The 27,283-nt window shown below is 37.7% G+C and overlaps 1 protein-coding gene across 16 annotated transcripts in view; it reads left to right on the forward strand.

Annotated features, from left to right (window-relative positions):
* The window catches only part of Dis3l2 (DIS3 like 3'-5' exoribonuclease 2), a 339,632-nt gene that overhangs the window by 38,760 nt on the left and 273,589 nt on the right, over positions 1 to 27,283 (forward strand). For 10 of the 16 annotated variants that reach the window (XR_013424398.1, XM_078018215.1, XM_040268004.2 and 7 more), the window contains exons 2-5: positions 11,507 to 11,655; positions 12,187 to 12,344; positions 19,589 to 19,642; positions 23,530 to 23,631. Coding sequence is in view for 14 of the 16 variants with exons in the window: in XM_078018215.1 (XP_077874341.1) it covers positions 11,604 to 11,655; positions 12,187 to 12,344; positions 19,589 to 19,642; positions 23,530 to 23,631 (366 nt within the window). In the remaining 2 variants the exon portion in view is untranslated. Of the gene's footprint in view, positions 1 to 8,960; positions 8,978 to 10,153; positions 10,266 to 11,236; positions 11,424 to 11,506; positions 11,656 to 12,186; positions 12,345 to 19,588; positions 19,643 to 22,820; positions 22,946 to 23,529; positions 23,632 to 27,283 lie in introns of those variants that run through there. The other 6 variants (XM_040268002.2, XM_040268005.2, XM_040268006.2 and 3 more) reach the window with 4 other exon arrangements.

Consider the following 27,283-nt stretch of genomic DNA (forward strand, 5'->3'; position numbering starts at 1 on the left):
TTTCACACAGTCACAATGCTCTTACCACACCTAATGCAAAATTGATTATTATCTATTATCCATAGAATATTAATGAGATGGTTTTAAAAAATTCTTTGAACATGCTGAGATTGTTCCTCCTTTCTAGTCTCTGTGCTTGTCAGGTGCTCTGCTTTACTTTGACTTTCGCATGGTGGACTTAGCCTCAGTAGTATTATTTCCTCAAAGGCTGCTCTTCCTAATTGTGGAAGCTATAAGTAGTGCTCTGTCAGTCCATCCCGTGGGTCTGTAGCTCCTCACTCTGTTTAATTTGTCTTACATGTGCACTTGTTTATTGTCTCCCTTTTCTCCCTAGATTGAAGTGCCATGAGAGAAAGGACCTCCTAGGACATGTTGATAGCTCTCTGTCCAGGCCTGAAGAGGCCTACTAACATGTAGTAGAGAAACAAATGTTTAGAAACAAGTCAACTATTAGATTAATAATAAGCAATTCCAAAGTTTGCTCAATACTTTATAACTGTTATCTCTTCCTACAACTGATTCCTATTCCAGAACTTTTCTTTTCTCAAGAGCTTTAACTAACAGCTGTGTTTGCAAAATGTGCTGGTTTGTTGTCCCTTTCAGGACATTTAATCTTTTAAATCCTCAAAATATTTTGTAAGATATAAGTGAGTAAAATCACTTCTGACCTGTTAAGAGGCAATGTTTTTACTGACATAACTCTCATTTGAGATCACTTAGTTGAGCTTGCAGCTAATAAATCTGTTTTGGCTTATATCAAGCTGGATGGAATAATCTTGTAGCTAACATATCTTTTGATTGATTATTTGAACTTCCCTGATTTAATGCATCATTTGTATTCCATGTAGGGGCTGTTTTTAAAATTGTCACATTGTCAGTTGTTGGGAATATGCTTTACATAAAAAAAAGTAATTCAGTAAAACCATGTGATTGCCGGGTGTGGTGGTGCATGCCTGTAATCCCAGTGGCTCTGGAGGCTGAGGCAGGAGGATTGTAAGTTTAAAGCCAGCCTCAGCAAAAAGTGAAGCCTAAGCAATTCAGTGAGATTCTGTCTCTAAATAAAAATATAAAAAAGTGCTGAGGATGTGGCTCAGTGGTTAAGCACCCCTGGCTTCAATCCTTGGTAACAAAAACAAAACAAAACCCATATTATTCTATAATTAAAGACTTTTTAAAAAAATGTGTAAATTCAGACCTACAGAAAAGATGCAAGAATAGTTCAAAGAATTACTCTAGACTCTTCACCAGATTCCCCAGAGTTAGCATTTCACCATATTTCCTTTAAGATAACCTATTTACTAGACCTCTTTTTTTTTTTGAGTTGCTTGAGAGTAAATAGCAGAAACACAAAAGAAAGCCATCTTCTTTTGATAAATGTGCAATTACCAGAATCAGTATTAATACTAATAAATATAACACCATTAGCTAATCTATAGATCTTATTCAAATTTCTAAATTATGTCCTTGATATGAAAAGAAAATCCTGAATCCTGAGTTGCATAAAGTTGCCAGTGTCCTTCATCTCCTTCAGTATAGCACAGATTTTTCCTTTCATTAATTCACCATTTTTGAAGATTACAGACCAGTTATTTTGTAGCAAGTTCCTCCATTTGGACCAGTGTTTTCAAAATTGACATGTTTTGTTGAGGCAGATGATGTCCATTTATAGGTATTTACTTTGATTACTTGGTTAAGGTGTATCTGCCAGATGACTGCATTGTCAAGATATGATTTTCTTCTTGGTATTCACCAAATATCTTAGAGGATACTTCGAGACTGTTTGGTATTTGTTTACTTCTCAGACTTTCACCCACTAGTTTCAACATGATGAATATGAATCATTGTGATATGCTTGCCAATAGTAAATTTCTAATTCCATCATTATTTTTTATATTTGTTGTGAGTTTGCTGTAAGAAAGAGTTTCTCCCTTTTATTTGCTTATTAATTTTTTTGTCTTTTTATTAATATGGGTTCATGGATTCTTTTTTTGTTTATTGGGTTATAATCCATTATCATTTAAAAATGTTATACTTAAATTGTCATATATTTGGCCAAGTAGTAGCCTTATCAGCGGGCTCCTGTGAACTTTTGACATGTCCCCATCATTTTTTAAGTGTTTTCTTACTCTCTGGAGTAAGATACTCTAGGCCAGGGCTTGGCAAACTTCTTTTGTGAGTGGCCAGATAGTAAATATTTTCAGCTTTGTAGGCCATGCGGTCTCTGTTGCAGCCATTCAACTCTACCCTTGCACCAGGAAAGCAGCCATAGACAATTTGTAAACTAACTAGTGGTCTGTGTTCCAATGTAAGGTTAAATAGGTGGTTGACTAGATTTGGACTGTGGACTGTAGTTTGCTAGCCGCTCTTCTGGGTTCATATTTGTCTTTTCCTACTCTGTGCTCAGCATTGGCCATTTTTTAAAGCAGCATTGGTTCCTTTTAGTGATGAGTGGTATTTAGAAACAGATCTGGGCACCTGATAATGTTCATTGCTGCTGGTGTAGCATTGATTCTGGGCTCTCAGCATAGAGAGGTAGGGAATAAAGAATACACATACATATAAGAATATACACACAAACTTGTATCCATTTGTGTGTGTCAGTGTGTAGATGTGTGTGTGTGTGTGTGCATGCATGTGTGTGTGTGTGTGTGTGTGTGTGTGTGTGTGTGTGTGTATATAAACTGTATTTCTGTAAGTCTCTAAACATTATTGGGTGGGGTTTTACCTCAGTTTGGAGTGCCTGCCTTGCACATACGAGGCACTACGTTCTATCTCAGCACCACATAAAAATAAAATTAATAAAACGAAGATATTGTATCTATCTTCAACTAAAAAATATTAAAAAATTATAAACCATTGAGTTATACTTTCCAATTCCATTGTATTTCTAGCCTTTCTGTACATTTGTAATTTCTTCAGCATTGATAAACCTGGCTCTCATTATTTACAAGAATTTGCTTATTTGTTCAGTTGAATGTATATATTGTGTAATGACTAAATCAAACTAATTGACCTACTCCTTACTGTTTTCTCATGGTAAGAACACTTAAAATGTCTCCTAACATTTTTCAAGTATACGATGTTGTTATTAACTGTAGTTGCCATGATACACAGTAGGTCTCTTAAACTTATTTCTCCTAATTGCAAAACATCTCCCCAGCCCTCCTAATCTCCTAGTTCCTAGAAACCACCATTCTATTTTCTACTTCTGAGTTCATCTTTTTTTAGATTTCACATATAAGTGAGATTAGGTGCTATCTGTTCAGATCCTTTACCCAATATATACATACTTAAAAATACGGTAGTTTTTTTTGCTCATGAGTTAAGTTCTTTATGTGTTTTGGATATTAATGCCTTACCAGGTGTATGATTTGCAAATATATTCTCCCATTCCATAAGTTGTCTGTTCACTATATTGATTGTTTCTTTTGTTGTGCAGAAGATGGTTAGTTTGATTGCAGTCTCATTTGTCCTTTTTTGCTTTTGTTGCTTATGCTTCTGGGTTCATAGTCCAAAGAAATCTTTGCCTAGATAAGTGTTATAGAGCTTTATCCTTTTATTTTTTTTCTTCTAATAGTTTTGCACTTTCAAGTCATATATTTAAATCTTAAATTTCTTTCGAGGTGATTTTTGTATATGGTCTTAATTTCGTACTTTTGCATGTGCATATCCAGTTTTCCCAGAAGCATTTATTTTTTATTTTTATTTTTTAAAATTTATTTATTTATTCTAATTTGTTATATATGACAGCAGAATTTGAGTTCATAGTCCAGCAGCATTTATTGAAGAGCCTGTGCTCTCCCTATTGTGTGCTCTTGGCATCTTTCTTGAGGATCAGTTTATCATAAATATATTTATTTTGGGGCTCTTCATTCTGTTCCATTTGTCTGTGTGTCTGTTTCTATGGCAGTTCTGTGCAGGGGATCTTGGTGATGACATTCACTCTTGATAATTTGCAATCTAAACTGCTGTCCTCCATCTAGAGGTTGCCCTCTATGCTTGATGCACATTTGCTATCTTGGGGTTTCCTTTCTCTATTTTCTTGGAAAAATTCCTTAACTTCTTTGTCTTGGTGTTCCTTATTATATCCACATCATCCTCTTTCTTAATTCACTGTATTATTTTGGCAAAGTGTATACATTTATAGCTATCTATGAAAGAACACATGAAATTTTTTTGAGGTCTGCACTTCTGAAAATGTCTTTATTCCACCTCTCTATGTGATTGTCAAATTTACTGTTCATAGAAATTAGAACATTCTTTTCTTCAGCATTTTCCTGTTCTCGATTGCCACTGGCAGCCATCTGTGGTTGACAGAAAATTTTCCTTGAAATCTTTAACTGTTTTATTGAGGTATAATTTATATGCATTAAATAATACCAAATGCTTAACATTCATTCCTGAAGTCCCACTTTTTGCTCCCGTTGTGTTTCCTATTAGTTTAAAGAGCTCCTTTTGGTGTTTCTTATAGTCATTTCTGCTGGTGGTAGATTTTCTTTTTTATTTGAAGATGTTTCTGGTTTGCCATTGTTCCTAAAGGATATTTTTGTTGGATATAGAATCCAGTTTTCTCTTTATGGAGGATGTCATTTTCCTTTGGCTGCTTTAGATTTTCGTTGTATGTTTGGTTTTCAGTAGTTTGATTATGAAGTTTCTGGATAGTTTTCTTTGAAGTTTTCCTTTTTTGGTTTCACTCAGCTTCTTGAATCTGTACGTCTATGAATTTAACCAAATCTGGGATGTTTTCAGTTATTATTTTATTAATTTTGGGTGACGTATATACTTCTTATGTTTGGAACTCCAGTTATCTTTGTGTTTGACCTTTTCATATTGTCCTACCGGTCCATAATGCTCAGTCCATCTTTTTGTTCAATCCTTTTTCTCGTTGAATAGTTTCTGTTGGTAACGTTCAGGCTCACTGACATTTTATTCTTTTATTTCTACTTAGCTATAAAGATTTCTCTCAGTCTGTTTTTTAGCTGTCAGTGGATATTTATTTTTTATTTATTTATATGTGATACTGAGAATTGAACCCAGTGTCTCACGTTAGGCAAATGCTTTACCACTGAGCTATAACCCCAGCTCACCCACTGCCTCTTTAATTTCAGATAATGCATTTATTAGCTTCAAAATTCTCATTTTAAAGTAAATTTTTATTTCTTTGAGATTTCTTTTCTGTCATTTCAAGTTTTTTGTCTTTCACCTCAGGGAGCATAGTTACCATAGCTGATTTAAAGTGTTTCTCTGATAATTCTAATGGCAGTCATTTTGAGATTGGGAAGGTTGGGATGTGTTGATTTTTCCCTTTAGAATGGGTTACATTTTCAGGGTTCTTTTTTGTATGTCAAATTATTTTGGATTGTATCTGTCTTATTTTATTTTATTATTATTATTTTACTTTTTGGAGGGCTTTGCTGTGTTGTCTAAGCTGACTTCAAACTTCTGGACTCAAGTGAGTCTCCTGTGTAGACTTTGAATTCTATTAGATTCTTTTGAGGAATCTTGATTCTTTTTTTTTTTTTTTGACACAAAACCTTTATTTTGTTAGTTTTTCTTTCTTTCGTTTTGTTTTTTCAATGTGGTGCCAGGGATCGAACCCAGTGCCTCATGCATGCTAGGAAGTACTCTACCACTGAGCCACAACTCCAGTCCCTGATGTTTTTTATTTTACTATCCATTGGTTTCAGACCCTCTTTTAAGTTCAGATTGTAAGTTTAGTCCTCTATAAAAGAAGGCTGAACTCTCAGTTACAATTTTAAGCCATTATGATGCTACACTGAGTCTGTCTTAGACACCAAAAGAGTTAAGGGTCAGTCTGAGATTTGTACAATGTTCATAGAAATTAGAGCATTCTTTTCTTCAGCATTCTCCTGTCCCACTGGCAACCATCTGTGGTTGATCAGGCTGTTTCCCCTTCTTCTGGCCAGGCAACCTTGGAATTTCTGTGGATGTTTTAGCTGCCTGCCCTGTATCACTTGTATGATGGGAGTCAGTATTGGGGCAAAACATGTACTCCTCTCCCTTCCTAAAACAAAAACACAAATGCTAGAAACTCACTCATCCTAGTATCAGTCACTTCTCCAATTTTCTTCTCCCAAAAGTCTGTCTTTCATTTGTTTACTCTTCAGAACCTACAGGTAGTTCTTTCTGTTGTTTTTGCCAAAGTTTATTTTTGTAACTCAATTTTAAAGTCATTTTTCAGGCTTTGAAGCCAAACATGGGCTCTCCCAGCCTAAGGTTTTCATCAGGAATTTACCTAGTACAATATTGAAAAAAGTTTTAGTAAAAGATGAGAATAAAAATGTGTCGCGACCCCTCGCCAGCAAGGGAAACACGACACAGGATTCTTCTTTCAGCAGTTTATTCAGGACCCTTGAAGCGTGATGAGAAAACAGGAAAGAGAGCGAGCGGTCGGTCTGCCCTAGCTTAAGTACCCAGCCCCACCAGTGAACTAGCACCACGTGGAAAAGTCTAATAGGTACAGCGCAGCGGAAGCAGGCCAGAGCCCAGCCCCACAGCCTTACAAGGAGTTGTTTACCTCTAACAACTCTAACCGCTAAAGAAGCAGAAGCAGGAAACCAGCGCCATTTTCAGGGTGCGGTCGCCAGCTCCCAACAAAAATGTATGTTAGATTACATAGTTGGAGTAATTTGAAGCGTTTTTTGAAAGGCAATTCTTAAATATCTTCTATGTTTTAGGTGAAACATGGGTTGAAGATGAGATTAATGGCTGAGAGACCTGTTAAAAAACTTTTGTTATCTCTATGTTGAACTGTTGCAACAAGCTGAATTCTGACAGTGCTAATCAAGTTGTAAAGGAAGGAATCTGTTTAGGAATATTCTGAAAAGAGAATAGACAGAATTCGGTCATAGATTATTAATGGAGGAAAGAGGTAAGATGTCTACTGTTTGCTATCTAAGGATGATAATGATGTCATTAATCTGGATACAGTTCATAGGTGGACAGTATAGTTTGAGGAGAATCATAAATTGAATTAGAAACATGTTTCATTCAAATTGCTGGCCAGTATTACTCAGCAAGAAGTTAGAAAGTTAAAGAGAATCTTTGGAGAATAGGGCTAGAGATGAAGATATAACTATTTAGCAGAGAAGTGAAATGAGTCTTAAGAATAGACCTTGCAAATGGTAGAAACCTAAGAGATAAACCCGTGAAAGAAGAGGAATCAGCAGGAAATCTGAGAATTTAAGAGAAAGTTAGAAGAGGCAGGAGACTGAGGTATACTGGAGAACAAAAGGGAGAAGTTTGTAGTCTGAGCATGCCAGTTTTTAGTAATGAGGCTCTTCTTCACTAGCAATACCAGAAACGTAATTTTGTTGTAGAGATGAATGCAAAAGTTATATTCCAAAGGAGAGTAAAGAGGATGTAATAGAGGAAATAGAGGTGGTGAGTCTAGACCACATTTTAAAACTTTCTCAGGGAGGGGAATGAGAGCAATGGAGTGGTAGTTGGTGGCTTAAAGTGGGCAGAAGGGGAGCAAGGCCAGGCTCTTAGTTTTTTTTTTTTTTTGTGGGGGGTGTTCTAGGGATTGAATTCAAGGTCACTTAGCTGTTGAGCCACATCCCCAGCCTTATTTTGTACTTTATTTAGAGATGGGTCTGAGTTGCTTAGTGCCTTGATTTTGCTGAGGCTGGCTTTGAACTCTTGATCCTCCTGCCTTAGCCTCCCAAGCCACTGGGACTATAGGTGTGCGTCACCACACCCGGTGGTTGTACATTGCTGGAAGGGAAACTATGGAGAGAACAATAGGTGTGTTAGTAAAGTTTTAGAGTAGATAGGTTTACACAGAATTGAGGATTTTAGGTTGTAAATATGATACAGGAAGGAAAGAGAGGAAAGTTATGGAAAAGTTTTGTCAGGGATAAAAGTGAGTCTATTTGGAAGAAGTTGGGTTAATACATTTGAGCATGAAAGTGAAGAGTGTGGTTGCTACTTCTCCCCAAGGTTAGGGGATAGAAAATAGTTGGCAATAAATTTTCTTTCAGACAACAAATAGAAAAGCAAGTTCCCTCCCACCTACTAAACTACTTGAAGGTATTTTAGAAGCAATAAGAGGGTAAATATCTAGGAGAAAATAAAACCTTAGGGAAATAAGACTAGTATTTGGAGCTGTTTCTCTCTAGTGGATATTTGCTGATTTTTGGAAGATCATTTGAAAAACTGAGCAGTGCATTTGATATCCTCTTAGGGTTAGAAGGGAAGGGAGTAGAACTCAGGCCCTGCGAATGTGGGATATGTGTGGTTCTGGTGACTCTGATTTGGAATTAGGACACTGAAGGGCCCCACCTTGAAGCAGGGCTGAATCTGATGTAGATAGAACATTACAATGACTATAGCTCCACTTTAAATATGTTTATAGTTTATTGTCTTTGTCTCAGGTGCTTTGCAGAAGCAAATGCAAATCCTATCTAGAAGATAACAACATTACATGAGGCCTCAAATTGTTACTGCAGAAATCATGCAGGTATATTCATCTCATAATTTAAAAAAATTCAGGCAAAACATGATCAAGTAGAAGCAACAGAAGATAGGAGATCTATAGGGGCTGTTGAAAATGGAGTTTTCAGACGTAAATATAGCTGTACTTGTTCAAAGAGATAAAAGACAAGGTTCAGCATTTTCAGAAGAGAACTTGAAAAAAAAAGAAATGAACTGAAATAGGAAGTTAATGGATGGTTTAACAGGAGATGAGATAGAGCTGAAAGGAAAATTAGGGAATTGATAAGATTCAGAGAAAAAAGATGGAGAAGATTGAGGAGATTGAGGGACACAGATATATTGAGGAGATCAAAAGTGTGTAATCAAGTCCTGACAGGGATGAGGGATAATGGGTAGAAATAATATTTGAAAAGAGAATGACTGAAAAGTTTCCTGAACTGATAAAAATTATCAAGCAACACATTCAAGAAGCCTATTACCACCACATGGGAGAAAAAGCAACTCATACTTGTATACTGTGGTAAGTATGCAGAAAACCAAAGATAAAGAGAAAAATGTATAATGCTGCCAGGGGAGAGGAAACAGTGTACTTTGAGATAATTAACAATTAGACTAATGACTGACATCTCATTAGAAACAGTGAAGGCTATAAGACAATGGAATGACAACTTCAAAGCACTGAGAGAAAATAATCCACAGTATAGAATTCTAAAACCTGAGAAAATGTCCTATGAGAATAAAAATGGCAGTTTTTCAGTTAAAGTAACCATTCTTTAAAAAGCTCAAAAGAGCCAGGTGCGGTGTTGCATGTCTGTAATCCCAGTGGCTTGGGTGGCTTGAGTCAGGAGGATTGAGAATTCAAAGCCAGGCTCAGCAAAAGTGAGATGCTAAGCAACTCAATGAGACCTGTCTCTAAATAAAATACAAAATAGGTTATTGTGAATGGGGTAGTTTTCCTCATTTCCTTCTCAGAGGCTTTGTCACTGATATAAAGAAATGTCTTTGATTTATGGGTGTTGATTTTATATCCTGCTACTTTGCTGAATTCATTTACTAGTTCTAGAAGTTTTCTGGTGGAGCTTTTTGAGTCTTCTAGGTATAGAATCATATCATCAGCAAATAGTGCTAATTTAAGTTCTTCTTTTCCTATACATATCCCTTTGATTTCTTTCATCTGTCTAATTGCTCTGGCCAGTGTTTCAAGAATTATGTTGAATGGAAGTGGTGAAAGAGGACAACCCTGTCTTGTTCCAGGTTTTAGAGGGAATGCCTTTAATTTTTCTCCGTTTAGAATGATGGAATTTGAGAACATTATGTTAAATGAAATAAGCCAAACTCAGAAAGTTAGGGGTTATCTTTTTTTATATGTGAAATCTTGAGGAAAGAAAGAGAGAGAGAAAAAAAAAAAAGGTGAGGTGGATTTCATGAACATGGAAGGGAGACTAATAATTTAGAGAAAGGAGCCAGGGAAAGGGAAGAGGAATAAGAAAGGGGAAATGCTATAGAATAAAATTGACCAAATTATATTATTATATCATGTGCATATACAAATATATAACAATCACACACACACAACTGTCTATCTATAAAATTATAAAGCACCAATAAAAATAAAAAGAAAGGACAGAAAATAATGGGGAGAAAGTCCCAACCACCAAACTAATGACCTTTTATCCCTCCATTCTGCCTTGTACAGTGCTTTGCAAAAGAATTTGTTAACAAGGGAGTGAGGCCTTCTGGATTAACACTTGGTCAGTCTGGACCCCTTGCTGTGCCTGGAAGGCCATCTCTTTCACACTGTCCTTAAAGTTGGGTAACTTTATTTCTCAATCATTTCATTATCACTAAGTGTCTGTTAATCTTTGTGTTGTTTCTTTAGAGTTAGTATTAAGTTTAACTGAATGAAAAATTATATCATTTTGGTGAAGGATGTGTGTAGGGACAATTTGAAGGAAGTGGTAGCTAGTCTTCAGAGTAACATTTTGATCTATTTCATGGGAAAATATGCTGCTTCCAGGATTTTGGAAGTTTGCAAATATAGACTTGATCTCTTTTCTAGCAGAGACTAGAAAGTAGAAGTGGTGGAGTGGTCATTATCTTAGTGGAAGGCCAGGGACCAGCCGTAAGGCTGCACCTTCCAGCCTACTGACCCAGGTAGCTGCTCTTATATCCCTTAGATGTGGCTGCTTGAGCTTCTGATTAGACACCTGGTTTGAGGTGATGACAGATAAGAATAGGGGAATAGACTTCTAATTATAATTATTGCCATTTTTGAAAGCTTGTGAACCATCTAGGGTTCCCTTCATAATTTTGGGTATCAAATTGTGGCAATGAATTAGATTTTATGGATGAATTCTAAGGAATTAACTTATTTAATAAATAAAATAAGTGTATTTAGAGATGATTAGCATCATAAGACAGTGATGGATAAAGTGTTCTTAGATTGGAGAGCAGGGATCCCTTATGTTCAGTTAGCTTTGCTTAGGGATTCTTTATTGTAAGAGATAATTTCAACTAGGTTAAATTTAGTAAATGCCACATCTTGAGCCTTTTTATTACCTATCCCATTACAGTTTTTAGATTCTGAATCTTTTTATCATCTTTCAAACCACATTTCCTCCTATTTTTGTGCATTTCATAACCTGACTAGTACTACAGAGTTCCTCATTTTCTACCTCATTTGCCCCATTTGTGGAGATTTTTTTTCTAATATTGTTTTTTTAGTTGTAGTTGGACACAATACCTTTATTTTGTTTATTTATTTTTATGTGGTGCTGAGGATCGAACCCAGTGCTTCACACGTGCTAAGCAAGTGCTCTACCACTGAGCCATTTGTGGAAATTTTTAATTGAAGTGTTCCAAAGGAGCAGACTTGTGTACTCAGCACAGATGGTGTGCTTGATGGAGTGCTCAGGAAAATGTGACACCAGGACCCAAGAGGACACCATATTGCCTTTGCCATCCAAGTATACCAGAGTACTAAATTTCTGGGTGGGCAGAGGAGGCTGCAGGTTGACTGGTGTCCACTCATTGATCTCTTTGATTTCAGCTGGTGACAACTGAGCTGCTTCAGACAGGAAGAACTTTAAGCTGAGCAGTAGTGGCTCCCCTGAATCTGGAGAGAAGAGGAGCCCCTGGAACCAGTAATGAGCCATCCTGACTACAGACTGAACCTCCGGCCCCTGGGGACCCCCAGAGGTAGCACAAGGAAATGGAGTCTGCCTTGGCAACAGGAAACCTGAAATACTAGTGGAGTGGGTGTGGAGGTGGAGGGCAGCTCTTAGGATGAGGGGACTAATTCTTTTGGTGAACTATTAACTGTTCTCCCATGTTATTTATTCTAGAATTAGGTGTGGTTTCTTGTTGTCTTAATTCATTATTATGTTGTGCACAGCTGTTTAATTTCCTCCAGAAAAGTGATCATCTTTTAATAATTCCTATTTTTAAAAGTTTATATCTATAAACAGCAAGACATACTAAACCAATTATTCATATTTTGTTCCATGCATGTTGTGCTTATTTAAAGTTCAGGTCTCATCTGTATATGATTTTTTCATGTTTCCTTACCCATTTTCTCCTCTTTGTGACTGAATTCATCATCAAAGAATTTCATTCTCTTGTTGTTCGTTATAAATAATAAGAATGATGATAATAATAAGCATAATATCTCCAGTTTTAAAAATACAGAAATGTTTGAGGAGAGAGCTGATTGCTGCCTCATGTTTCTAGGTGTGTCCTCTGTGGTTGGTCCCCATGGTTTTGGTGCTTCGCCAGGTGACAAAAAGTCGAAGAACAAGTCCACACGAGGGAAGAAAAGGAGCATATTTGAGACCTACATGTCCAAGGAGGCGGTTTCAGAAGGCTTGAAGAGAGGAGCACTTATCCAGGTGCTTAAAACTACTGGCAGGCTATTCCCTAAATATGTGGAACCAAAGCAATCTGTTGTTCATTCAGCTATTTCCTGTTTGTGCTGCATGCTTTGAGATGAGCATATAATTGGTGCAGGGCTTACTGCTTCTTAGACCTGAAGTGCATTTAGAAGTGATAAGCACCACAAGACAATGATAGGCAAAATGCCCTGAGATTTGAGAGGAGGGAGCCCTTACTTCCAGTGTTGTTGCCTAGGGATGCTTTATTGGAAGGGATATGGGCAGGCCCTGGGCAGTTTGAGTAAGTGAAGAGAAGTTTTGAGTAAGTAAGAGAGCTTTTCAAGTGGAGGTACCAGTGTGAGGCACTAAAGCAGACTGGGAAGTAGGGTTTGGATATGTCAAACATTGAATAGGTTGGTTTGCCTGAAGCACAAAGATGCTGAATGTCTGAGAAAAATGGATAAGATTGGGAAAAAAAAACAGTGAAAAATAATAGACAATATTTGTTGATTGCTTTTGAGTTTGTACAAAATGTGTTCACAAGCTAGCCCAGTGTTTTGGTGGAGTAGACATTATTAATCATTCCCTGTGAACCTGGAACAGTTAAGGTTAGGAGCATATTGCTTGGTTACTTTTGAAATGACTGTGGTTTGTTCTTGGAGCTTGCAGCCCAGTACAGGGAAGCAGTCATGTGAATTGATGGTTGGAGGATAAAATGGCAGGTGCTGAGATAGAAGGGTGACCAAGGGTGTATGGGAAGGATACTGGGGGGAATAGGACTGGGGTTCTGGAGAGGTCTGTTCTAGGAGGTGATGTCTTTGGTAGGTATTGAGGATGATAATTTGGGCCTATTGGATGAGTGATGCAGGTGTGGGACAGAGATGTGGAGATGCAGTTGCATTAATGAAAACATGAACTTGAGGAACATCGTGTAGTAAGGCAGCTTAGATCTCCTTGGGGGTGAAATATAAGGCAGGTGTCAGGTAACAAGGCTAGAGAAGAAGGGAGGGTTAGCTATTCTTTGAATTAAGTTTGTTTTATAATTCTTGGATTAGTACAGAAATATGGCCACATGCTACATGGTTCACTTAAAAATACTGACCATATTCTATTTTCTCTCATTATGAAAGCCCAGCTGCTGTATTTGTGTTTGCAGCTGAAGGTACATCTAAATAATAGATACTATCACCACCTCTCCTTTTTTATCACTTTTCCATAATGACCTGCGGTCAAGTGGTAGCAGGGTCATATCTTACTCCAAAGGTTAGCCTAGAGCCTGGCACTTGGCTGATGCTTAGTAAAAAATTAGGTCGAATATATATTTACTATCTGCCTAAAGGTCAAGATATTATCTTTTGAAGAAAAGTGAGAAGGAAACTCAGTTGTTATAATTTGAGAGATAAATAGCTTAGAATTTTGGTTGCAGAATTATACCTATAGAGAGACAGGGTAAGAACAGTATTCTTCCATGGTATTTCTTTTTGCTGTCTTTTAACTTTTGCTTTTGAAGTGACTTTTCGCTCATCTTAAAACAAAAAATCTGATCAATATAACAACTCTCATTCCCAGGAGTTAGTAAGTGATTCCTCCTGGCCTGTGACATCATGAGACTCTGCAGCCAGAGCCTCCCCCCACATGTGAGAACAGTTGTTCTTTGCAGATGGGGAGAGGAATGGGTTCCAGATATGAGGTCACCGTGTGAAATATATAACACTGTAAATAAGATTTTCATAGGCAGAGAAATAGAGTCCATCTGCTTTTGGATATAAACTTTCCGTGTGTAGGTCTGGCTGTGTAAAGTAAAAAACTAGGTAAGAAAGGATATTTTAATGCTGTTGGAGAAAATTAAGTGTATTAGATATACTTTGAAATATTTGTTAACTTTTCTTTCTCCCAAAACAGAGAAAATAAACTTTCACTAAGAGATTTTATGGTTTTAAAACAGGATTAAAATAATATATTTTCAATACCTTGACTAATAATTTGATATTTCATTGGTTTTCCCTATGTGGGGAAGAAGAGACCACTGTGACCAAAGAAATCTCTCTTTTGTGTTTGGAACTAATCAGCAATAACACACGATCATGTGCACGTAGTTTTGAAGGTTTTTTTTTTTTTTTTTTTAAATAGATTCTCACATCAAAGAGCCCATGTCATTTTGTTCTCCACAGGTGCAATATTGGGAAGTTGTTATAGGAAATGTTGGGAGAGATGAGAGTGATAGACAGTCTAGAAGAGGCCTCAGTTTGGGGTGATGACCAAGGAGGAAGATGGTAGAATTGGCTGTTTTAGATCCCAGAGGGTGCTTTGGCTGAGGCACCATGTCAGGAGTTTCACCTGGAGTAATATTGGTATGAATTGTTATTTGGCCTCTGAAAAAAATCCTAGTCCAGGGGGCTGGGTCTGTAGCTCAGTGGTAGCTTGCCTAGCATGTGTGGAGGCACTGGGTTTGAGAGCGCTTGCCTAGCGTGTGTGAGGCACTGGGTTCGATCCCTAGCACCACATAAAAATATATAAATAAAATAAAAGTAATAAAAAAATAAATCCTAGTCCAGGAAGACAGAGGACAGGATGGGCTAGTTTCTAGGACCCCTTGTTAAGCATGAATTCGGCTGGAAAATACTTTGGTGTAAATTAAGGATGAGAAGAATAAAGGTGACATTACAGTGGAATGCCCAGTCATTCAGAAGGGAGGGTTGGCACTCATAACATTAATACCAGGGGCAGTAGTGAATGTCAACTCTACAGACATTAATTGGCACAAGAAATGTTTCTTGACAACCTAGTAAACACCACATGTATACCAGTGAGCAAGATAGGGGAGATAGGCAGAAAGAAACTAAAGTAATGCAAAAGAAATTACAGATTATGTTAATTGTTAAATGGGAAATAAGAAAGATGAGAGAGAATAATTGGGGGGAGCCACTTTATTTAGGGGGATAGGGAAGTCCTCTGTGAGAAGCGTTGAGATCTGAAGGATGAGAAGGAGTCAGGCATTTTAAGCTTTAGGGAGAGGAATGTAGGCAGAAGGGTCAGCAAGTGGAAGTAGCGTTGGTGTTTTGAGGAACAAGAAGGAAGCCTGCTGGAACATAAGTGAACAGAGGGAATTACAACATGGGAATAGTTGGAGAGTTCGACAGCAGCCAAGTCATGGAGGGTCTGAGGAGTTGGATTTTATTCAAAGGACAATGCAAAGTCATTGAAGGGTATTAAGCAGGAAGAACATGATCTGTTTCATGTCTTAAAAATGTTTCTCTGGCTATAGACTAGAGTGGAAGCTGGGAAACCACTTAGGAAGCCATCGAAGCAAGATCATATGGATACTTGAACAAGGGTGGTGGCAGTGAGGAGGGAGAGAAATAAGGAGATGGGGAGTGATTGCTGACATGACCTTCTGACCGATGAGATGTGGAAAGTGAGGCAAAGGGTGGAAGCCAGAATGGCTTAAGGATGATGTGGTCATTAACCAAGACAAGGAAGATTGAGGGTTAGTATGTGTGCTGACCTGTGGGGAGCAGGAGGGAAGATGGGTGAGTGAAGAGGCCCTGGTGGCAAGCACATGGGCCCTGCAGTAGTTGAGTGCTGGGATTCTGTAGCCAGTTTGCCCAGGCTTAAGTGTAGTACCACAGTGGCAGTTGACTCACCCTCTCAGTGCCTCAGTTTTCTCATTCACAAAAAAGAATATAATAGTCTATACCTCTTGGTTGTTGTAAGGGTTAAATAGTTCACAGAAATAAAGCTGTCAAAACATTATGTGGCCTGGAGGACACCTATGGAAGTGGTGGTACTTGAGATTGCTTTTATTATTGTCAGAAGAGCATCTGTTACTCAGCTCAGGTGGTTGCTGTCATGTGGAGATAGCTGTCCACAGCTGCTGCTGGATCTTATAGTTTTTCAAGATAATCTGAACTACATATTTTTTATGTGTGAAATTCCTCAAGATGTTCTCAAACATTGTATAAGTCAGATAAAGTATGTTTGTGAGTGCCAAGTTAGGCAAATGAACCCAGTTGTGTAGTATTTTTCTATAATGCCATTTAGTTCCTTGGGTAGGCAGGGATAAGGAAGACAGTTGGAGTCAGTTGGGGGAGGGCTTTACTGGTTGCCTGTAAGAGGAAGAGGGGACCCGGTTTGTGAGGGTAAAGAATAATGGCAGGCCATGTCAATTAGGTAGCCAAGAAAGGGAAGATAGTGAATGAAAAGGTGGTCAGACTATGGCTTGGAGGTCTTGGTGAAACTGAAGGATTGTGAAGTGGGGTTTCTACAGTAATTGAGCTGGAAGGACAGAAGAGTGTGATCAGAAAATGTGATTTTTGGCTTGTGTTTGAAAGTAGTGTAATTAATGGTGATGACAGAATATAGGTGGTGGATGTGTGAGAAAGTAGCAGGAGTGTGGCTGGGATAGATGGAGTAGGTACCTAGAATGATTGACTAGGTTGCCTAGTCATTGATATGGATGTAAAGTCCCCAAAATGTGGAGATGAAAGGAAAGGCAGTGAGCTACCAGTCAACACACTAATGAATTGGAGCTGTGGCTGGAAAGTTTGAAGATGGTAGCACCAAAGAAATGTAGCAGGAGCTAATGATATGAACTTCAAAGGACCTGGGGTTTTTTAAAAGTGAATTGAAGGAACAAATAATTTTTAAGACATACAGGGAAGCAAAGAAAAGACAGTCTTCCCCTGATTCCTGAGAGCACTCAAGGGAAATAATGACATCAAGGGACAGCTAGGTTTCCAGTCAGGAACTGCAGGAGCATTCACAGCAGAGATGAAAGATGCAGGATCCTTATTGATCAAATTCCAGGGCTAGAGGAGAGTTTAGGAGGCAGATGAGAGATGGGGGACTGGATGGGGTTAGGGATAGTTGGGAAAACAGGAGAATGAGAGTATTACACTTCTCTTTTAAACAGCATGTGCTGAATATGTTTTGCAGCTGACAAATCTTTTCTCTGGGGGTGTTATTTTTAGAAATACATGACAGTAGAGTGTATTTTGACATTATACATACATGGAGTATAAATTACTCTAATTAGGATCCCATTCTTGTGGTTGTACATGATTTGGAGTTTCACTGGTGGCGTATTCATATATGAACATAGGAAAGTTATGTCCAGTTCATTCTACTGTCTTTCCTTTTCCCATCCACTCTCTCTTCCTTTCCTTCTGACAGATCATTCTTGACAAACTGTGCTGCTAGCTTCTCTGCAGGCTGTAGGAACCACCCTGGTCTGCTGTGGGACCCTGTTGGAGCTTTCTCTTTATTATCTGAACTCTCAGAGGTTCTGTTTCTGAGATACAGTTCTTAAGAGTTGTGCTCCAATCAAATAAATTTTTTTGAAACACAACTTCTATCCTTCCCTATATGTTTATACATATGAAAGTCTGGGACAGAGAATTTTGAGTAAAATCTTTAAGGTCTATTTAATGTCTTTTCCTTTTAATAGAGCTGAGATGCAGCCTTGAGCAACATGTCTCTTCCCCCTGAGCCCAGCCTTGGCCTCTCTGAGTGCTCTGTAATTAAAGGCACATTTAAAGCAGGGGGCGTTCTCACTTCTTTATTTCTTCATGTGCAAACCATTCACTGAACTGGGAGGGGTGATAAAAGAAGAGGAATTAAAAACAACAACAACAACAACAACAACAACAACATGCTCAGGCTAGAAAACAGTGCCTGGAGTCAGAAAATGTAATTTCAGTGAATTGACTTTGATTTGTTTGGTGGCTCCTTCCTTGCTGAGCCTGTGAGCTCTGTAAGGGTGGAGTTTGTCTGTGACTCTTCACTGTATTTGTATCACTCAACCGGACACCTATCATACTAGTTATCAGGAATTATTGAGTAGATGAATATTTAGGATAAATGTAAGTTTTATTTTTCCTCTTCCCCAGGAGGAAACTGCTGTCCTAGAAGTGAATTGCTTTAGCATCGTTAAGGGAGGCCTTGGGGAGCTTTGCCAGCCATATTTCCCTGCCCTTCTCTCTCACCGGAAGTGAATTTGTAGCATGATGGGGAAGAGTAAATGTTGGCTCTCTAACCCACTTTTGCTAACACAGTGCCTTCTACTATCCTTCTCTTCTGATTTACTTGCAGATTTTGCTCATCTTTCAGGGATCAGATTAGATCCCATTCCTGGAGGCTTTTCTTGTCCTCCAGCTGAAAGTAAACTGAATCCTCACTTTGACATTTTGTACATTTTTCTTTACAACAAGGATCAAGATTAGTTATCACCTAATCCTTGATAAATAATTAGGGGCCGAAGAATCATTTGTAGTAGTCTGTTTGATATGACATTGCATATTGTGGCATGGACATTTGTAATTTAAACGTGGTATACCAGTGAAAGAAAGTAATTATTTTCTGCTTAATTTTATGTCCTCATTTATTTTGTTAATTATGTTTCTTTGAGTCATTCACTTTAGTGGGAAATTTTGTTTAAAACACTTTCTCAAGTTATCCATTGAATCTGGCTGTTAGGAAAATAACTGCTTCCATCCGTGTGCTCCAGTGGCCTGTAAATGCAGCTGGAACCTGGGGAGCCTTACAGCTTCCTGCAAAGGCCTAAAACACTGAACTGCTATTAAAGATTGGCCCCACCTGCACCCCTGTGCATAAATATAAGCAGATCCTGATTTGGTGCTGGAATAACATGAAGTAGAAGGCTGACTGGGTGGCCTGGTTTCTTGGAGCCAGCATTCCCTTTTGCATTAAGAGCTGGTTATGGACCATTTTGAATTATTGACTCATTCAGCTCTACAGAGGGGCCTCAGAAAACCATATGCATCCAGTTCTTTGAGGCTAAGTATCCAGGATGAAATCAACTTGTATCACTTTGAAAATTATTCCAGAAACAAGCAATTGTATAGAGTTCCTAGAGTGGGGAGAATAAAAAAAACTATTATGTAATGAGGTATGAACCCAGATAACCTCATTCTTAAGGTCAAGGTGTAAGTTCGAAGACTAGCACATATGGTGGCATCTAAATCCCAACAATTGCCACCTTCCCACTCTTTGCTGTGCTCTGCTGATTTCCTCACCTTTGCCTGTTCTCAGCAAGTGTCAGTCTTTGAGTTTTCAGTTTTCCATGGGTTTTGGTGTTGTGCATGTCAACATAAATCATGTTTATGTATTTAATGAATGGGTCTCATATATAGCTAACTTGTTTTCTAGAACAAATTGTTCAACTTTTTATTGGAGAATAACATATAGAAAAATAAAAATATACATGTAGTTAGATTTTCACAGATTTTATTTTCATTTTAAAGGGTGTACTGAGAATCAATCCAAAGAAGTTTCATGAAGCCTTCATTCCTTCCCCGGTAAGTTCAATAACTTTATAATAAGCTTGGTGTCACACTTAATTTTTTAGATGTGCTCTGAAACTGAAATTATATATTTTAACTAAAAAGCAGAGTAGTAAAATGAAATTGAGGATGGGGAAAAATTTGTTTCAAATGTAAATAAGCAAAATTTGCCTTTGGTTCACCATCCCTTCTGCCAATCTTGAAATCACAGGCCAAATGAGAGGGATGGCGTTTGTTAGGAGGCTGCAGAGAGCAGCTGGCCCCAGGCAGACTACCCACCAGTTCGTGTAATTGGATGCCCTTGGTTTACAGCTTAAAAGGATTTATGGTTTTTTTCCACTGATTTAAGTTAATCTTTCCTAAACAAATATGCTCTCTACTTTCGATCTACTGCATGATCTAATCTGAACATTTGTCCAAAAATAATGTGTAACACTTTTTTTTGGTTAGGGTTTCTCACTTTACTTCTATGCAGGTGATAGCACTTGGTAACACGGCTCTTTACTGTTGGTGCTTTAAATCCTTTCTTATATTCATGATTCATTTTTAGAGGTTCTGTTTAGTTAAAGCAAGTTCATACTGACATATCATTAGCTGTAGGTTTCTGGAGAAGGCTTGATTGTGCAAAGCTGGGAGGGCAGTGTTCTTGAATTCCTGGCCTAACTTTTCAGGGTGCCATATAAGCAGGATAGCTCTAGATTTTTCACGAAGAAATCAAAGGGATCAACTTCAGCTATAGACAAGGAAATGAAATACATATATTTCAGTTATGTATTTTATTATGTTAAATAACAAATTTAGTCAGATTATAAGTCCAGTTATATCTTTCAAAAGTGATACTATTATTCTTTTTGTTATAATAATCTTAAGACCTTATCTCAAATTCTGTTTAGACCCTTTTCCCTGGCCCTTTGGAAGCCAAGGATTTGCATTTGCATTCAAGTTCAAGTCTTACCCATTTGATTCAGTAAAAAGCATCACTGAAATGTCACATTATTCTGAATTATATTCTGTTCTCTTCTGTGACAGAACATAGTATATATACTGACCATGGCACTTGAGTCATAGAATTGAGGGTTAGCAGGAGCAGTTCCATTATACAGTGGAAGTGCAGCTTACATGGGTATTACATTCCAGAGTTTGCTCATAAGATAAAGATCACATACTGGAATCATAAAAATTACCCACAATTATTTCTTAGGAAGCTGCCTAAGAAATAATGATGGAGATGGATAAGCTCTCTCTCAATAAGTTCTGCATAACTTGTGTTCTCTATGCATTAGAATGATTTTTTTTTCATTGGCATACTGATTGAAGGAACTTGATTGCATTAGGATCCCATATGAGTGAAAACATGGATTTTTTTAACATGAGAATTACATTCAGTGCAGTAAGGAGTTCAATCTGAGAGGCACCTGTGAACTGAGCAGATTTCAAATCTCATCTGTGCACGCTGAGGTTTGCACTCATGGGTTGGAGTGATAAGGGGAACTACAGCATTTTGAAAAGTTTACTGCTAGTTTTCTCTCCTCCCTGAGTACACAGTCTTGAGTTTCCCTAAGTTAAATCTATAAGGTTTCTACTTATCAGGTGTGAGGCTTAAGACAAAAGTATAAGAGGAGGCATGTATAACTTATATCAAATATTGGAAAGTTACAAATCAAACTAACAAACAGTTAAGTAAAATATATTCCATGACATGGTCTTGCCAATTTTACCTCAGTGGACCTGTGTTTTGTTCAAATGTAAGATTTTCAGATTTCTTGGAGCTCTTTGCTGAAATGCACAGGAGGTCCACCTCTGGCCTGCCCCTCTTCCTTTTTCAAGCCAGACTGCCTGTCTTCTCATGACTCCTTTGCAGTCCTTGAAGGTTCTTGCATGCATGTATGTGGGCATCTTATCCCATGTGCTTAAGCTCTATCTGTACCCCTTAGAAATACCTGCCCTTTAGCCACCACTAAGTACAGGGGCTGTCGCCAGTGGGCTTGGGCTTGATTACTCTGGGGGAGCATACTCCTTATTTGTAAAATGAAGAGGTGGATTAAATATTATGTATTCATTACAACTTTAAAATATCAAGAGTTTTGGAAAGAAAACAAGTAGAGATTTGATTAAATTATTTAGGTTAATTTTTACTCCAAATGGTTATGAATTTATACAATGTCAGGTAAATAGTTTTGCTGTGCCAAAGTATCTACTTAGTAGTTTAAGAACAGTGAATTGATTATCAAATACTATTTTGTTCTGAGGGAACTTGACTTAGGTTCATTGTAATTTCCACTGATAGAAAATCAGTTTTCATTTTCTTTTGACAAATCCAAAACACATGGGATGAGTCACTTATGTGTCCCTGCTAGTCTTTTGGGGGTTCTCAATAAAAGTAAAATATAGAGTATGAATAGAGTCATGTGATTTTCAAGCAAATCGAGATAAAAGTGTATTATTGAGATGTCTTATATTCTGTTTGGGGAGAGGATAAAAGGGGAAAATGAATCAGATGGAAAAGCCTGCCTTTAAAAAAAATATTTTTTTTAACCACAGTTTCTATTCTGAATTATATTGGTCCAAGAAACTCAGAAATTTTTTATGGGTCTTGTTATGGGAGGCACCCTTTATGCAGCTGTGGAGTTTATTTCTGGTCCACAGAGAGCTAGCTCTTGCATCAATGGAGGATGCTTTGGCTATCATGGCATACTTAGATTGTCCTTCTTCATACTCTCTCCTGAGTGTTTAGATTACCCCAGATCCCATTATATTTCCTCTGTGGATGCTTAGCATCCATTTAAAAATTTTTTTTTTCTGATGGATAGGACAAGTCTTCTGGCATCAAAATACAGAGCTGAACTTTTTGGCCTTAAAAGTTAGTTAAAAGAGATTATTCAAACATTAATATTGAATAGCTCCCAAGTTTAGTATCTTTATAATAAGAGATTTGGCAATAGCTACAAGCTTCTGAATGAATTAAGGCAGAGCCAAGTAGTGTGGAATAGTTGGAGGTTTTCTGGGTTTTAACCCAGCCCTTCTTTCCTTGGTTTCTTGGGATAGGAAGATGACACTATCATCATCCTAGCATTTATATCTCTGAGCTGCCAAGGGGTGGTTATAAGCTGCTTATGAAAGAGGCATTTCATGCATATGTTTTGACACATGAGAATAGGTTAGGGTGACCTCCAAATAGCTTTCTTCATTCCAGGGAGGACGACAGGATCATGTCACTCTGTAAATTGCAGAAGGCAGCAGGATGGTGATGGGCGACACTTGAGTTGTTCACTCTCTATTTCCTAGTGTCTCTTTATTTCCGGCGAAGCTCATCATGAGGTCAGCTGCAATAATTCCTTGTCTCTTAACACGGTAGCTGTTGCTCAAGGAGTAGGGTGGGGTCAGGTTTGGTAGATCGGAGGCCACAGCTGACAACCTCTAGTTAGATTGGAAATTGAACAGAAAATCTATTTTAAGAGATATCTGATGGTTTGTAATTGGAAACTATAAAAATGCTGAGCAACTAAACCTCCCCCTCCTTTTGCATGGTGATTTTGAAATGTCACTTTTAGCTAACTACAAAGTTTATAGTAGTCACCGTCTGCCCTTTAAGTGTTGACTTTTATCTGTATCCAGTATCTCATAGAAAAATTTGAGTGGTGACTTTCTAGACCCATTTATTGTCACCTTCTATAAGAAAAATCAGCATTTGACTTCTTATCCTCTGAAAAGACACAGTTAGTATGAGTTTCTGGAAGAATGAAAGATACTAAATTCCCCTTATATATGTGTGTGGCTATGAACTAGTGTTTCTATTAAGTTAGTGGAAAGATTATGGAGTCTAACATTCTTCAACCAAAGAAATCCTTTTAGCTCCAAGCCCTGGTGAGATGACTGTGCCTTTATTTCTGTCTTCAACTTAGGATGGTGATCGAGACATTTTTATCGATGGAGTTGTTGCTCGTAATAGAGCTTTGAATGGGGATCTGGTGGTTGTGAAACTGCTTCCGGAGGAGCAGTGGAAGGTGAGTTAAATTTTCTTTTATTAGAGATATTTTTCTTAGGGCCTTTTGCATTGCATGGAACACCAGTGCAGCATCAAAGACCAGGGGAGTCACAGACCTCTCAGTCTCCAAGCCTCTGAAAGATGTTATACAGTGTTCAGGACTTAATAGGCAGTAGCTGCTGGGCAGAAATCTAATAGTTTGAATTTTTTTGTTGCTCACTCTCCAGTCAGTCTTCCCTGTCACATTGGTTTCCAGTCAGTCTTCCCTGTCACAAAGCCTTGCATTGGTTTCTGGTATTTTTTTTTTTTTTTTGGTTAGAAGAAAAGCTTGAAGGATCCAGTCAAACTTGAAACATGTTATTTCCCTACAACTATGTTGCAAGATCTGGAAAGACAAAACCATGGAGATGGTATATTGTAATTGGAATATACCAATTACATGCTTCCTGTCCTGGAAAATCTGGGCAATACATGTCATATCTGTTAGGCCCAGTTTGGTGATTTGGCATCCCTGGCAGATAAAGATTGTCTTTATGCATTTTGATATAATAGGCATTTAGTGACAGAAGAAAACATTTTTAATATGAGAATGTTTTGGGTTTCAGTCTCCCACTAGTGTATGTCATTTCAAAAGTAAGAGTGATTTTAGTTTTGACTGTTGGTTTAAATAACTGTAAGAGCCAGACATTGGAAAGAATCAGTTTTTTTTTTTTTTTCAAATTGTCAGGTGGAACTGGTGACTTATATGTGTGTATAAGTCCGAATTTATCTTCATGTAATTTGTTTAATTTTGGCTTAATTCATTGGTATTTAGGAATTTGGATTCTTTTCAGGAAGGGGAGATATACTGTAGTGATGAGAAGTGTGGGCTTTTAGGTGAGGCTACCTGGGTCTGAATCTCATCTCTGTCATTTCTCTATATAATCGCTGATGAATTATGCAACCTCTCTGTCTTAAATGCTGCATTTATAAAATGGGAATAATCATAGTACCTACTCCATAAATTTCTCATGAGGATTAATTGAGGCTACATGTAAAAAACAAAGGAGTCCTTAAAAAAAATCTTAGAATGGCAGGAACTCAAGAAATATTAGATCTTATTATAAGCTTTTCCAGAAAAGATATAATATGTACCACAAGAGTACCACCTTATAATAGAGCTTTATTGAGTCATAAATTAACTGCTTTTTTTTTTACCCAGTGGAGCTAATTGATTATAGCTGTGTGCCAGGTATTTCTAGGGTGTAGGAATTTTACTAATGATCAGGTTAGATATAGTTCTTGCATTCCTAGAGTTTACAGTTTAGTGGAGAGCGCAGGTAGGGAGAGATATACTAGTCACACATATGAATTTAATTATAATTTTAATTAGTGTGAAGTTACAAGCAGGGTTTTATATGGGAGTGAATTTTCCTAATCTAGTTGAGGTCCACCTCCCACTCCCAGTTGTTGCTTAGTATGAGAATAGTCCCCTTCCTTGATTCCTGAAAGTGCAACTAAAGGTTGGCTCCAGGTCCTGGGAACATAGGTTGATTTGGTCACTACTTGTTTTCTGAAAAGCATCAACCTTGCTAATGTTGTCTAGGTCCACCAAAGAGAAGCATATTAGGGCTTGGTTAAACCAAAGGATGCAGTTCTAGAGGTAATTTAGTGAATAAAGAAGTAACATGATAATGAAGAAGTGCCAAAGAAATAACAAGAGAAATAGTGGCTTCATTTGACATAAGGAATGACAGTGGTAGACTAGGAAGGGAGTACTTAGTAGGTTGGATGGGTGTCTTAGTCTGTTTTCCTTTGCTGTAACTGAATATCATAGTTAGGTAATTTTATAAAGAAAAGACATTTATTTTTTACAGTTCTGGAGGCTGGGAAATCTGTGGTTGAGGGACTTTCTGGTGAAAGACTTCTTGCTTGTGGGGACTCTGTAGAGTCCCAAGTGGCTCATGGTGAGACTGAACAAATTTACTTACTTGGGTTAATCTTTTGGTAAAGCTACTAATGCAGTCAGGTGGTCCCATCTTCATTACTTTATCTGATTGCCTCCTGAGGACATCACCTGTAAATACCATTAACAGATAACTTTTGTAATTATGTTTCAATATGAATTTTGGAGGGGACAGACACTCAGGCCATAGCAGTTTTCTAGAGCAGGCCAGAGTATGAAATGAAGTGTCGATTGGTGAGACAGCAGGAAGGGAGAGGGTATGGTAGACTATCAGTTGAGTTTTTCAGAAGTGGATGATGTAGCTAAAACAGTAAGACCAAGTTGCTGGGCATCTTTCCTGCTCTTGGCCCTGCGCAGGAGATGTCTGAAATAAATCAACATGAGTAAATAAGTCTGTTGCATTATTTCCCTGTTCCTTACCTACCTTGTTGATAAGACCAGCAAGTATAGCCTTTTCTAATATTGTCAGGAGTGCTCTCAGTTTGAGCAGGAAGCCTAAGGAGATGGGATAGGTAGCTGACCAAAATTTGGGACCAGGTTGGGTGTAAGGTGATTGTTGTTGTTTAGATCTGGAAGAACAAGTTTGGTACTTGGCTATTCTTGGTGCTGTTGCTTCCTGGATAAGAATTTGTACCTCCTTTAAGATTCAATAAAACAAAGTTAAATTTTTTTCTAGATGTATAATTTTATGACTTTCCAGGTCTTGGATCTAGTTATGTAGTAAAGAGTTTGTAAAAATAGGTAGCATTTCCATAGTCAGTACATTCAGCTTGTTGTTTTTCTGTTTTGCAGTTAATATCTAAAGGTGGAAGAAATTAAAGTCCAGATGAGGGCTTTAAGCCAAAAGAGTAGACTATAGTGGGGACAGTCATATATTGGGATGGCCAATTAGGAAGCCTGAACTGGGAAACCCGACAGTTAAGATGAAGAGAAGGATGAATATATTTTGAAAGTAGAGCCATTAGGAATTGAGGATGGATTTGAGGCAGAGGGTAAATGAAAGAGTGAAATCAGAGACAACTGCTAAGTTTCGAGTTTAAGTTTAAAATGGGTGAAATGATGTGATTAATTGAAATGGAATACTGTGAGAAAAAACATGTTGTGGTGTAAAAATTATTAGTTTTACCTGGCCATAGTAAGTTTGTTTTTTGTTTTTAGATGTGTTATTGAGAAAATATAGAAGCCTAGATTATTTGACTTACTTGTGGATTCTACTAAACATTCAAAGAAGAACTAATCTTGCTTTTACATACACACTTAGAAAAATGTGAGAGAAGGAAGCATTTCCCAACTCATTTGATGACATGAGCATTGATGTAATACCAAAACCAGGAAAAGACATTATAAGAAAGGAAAGCTGTAGACCAGTGTTTCTTCTCATAAACACCATTGCAAAAATACTCAATAAGATATTAGCAAATAGAATTCAGCAATAATACAACGTGTTCAACTGGGGCTTATCCGGGAATGCAAGGTTGTCTTAATATTTGAAAAGCAATCATTATAATTCATCATCTTAACAGACTAAATTTGATACCATACTCAGTCAAATATTCAGTAATTCAGAAAATGCATTTGATGAAATTCTATAGCCATTCATGATAAAAACTCACATCAAGTAGGAATAGAAAGTAAGTTCCTCTGGGGCTGGGGATGTGGCTCAAGTGGTAGCACGCTCGCCTGGTATGCATGCGGCCCGGGTTCAATTGTCAGCACCACATACAAA

Source organism: Ictidomys tridecemlineatus, chromosome 7 (assembly GCF_052094955.1).
Source record: "Ictidomys tridecemlineatus isolate mIctTri1 chromosome 7, mIctTri1.hap1, whole genome shotgun sequence".
Lineage (NCBI taxonomy): Eukaryota > Metazoa > Chordata > Mammalia > Rodentia > Sciuridae > Ictidomys > Ictidomys tridecemlineatus.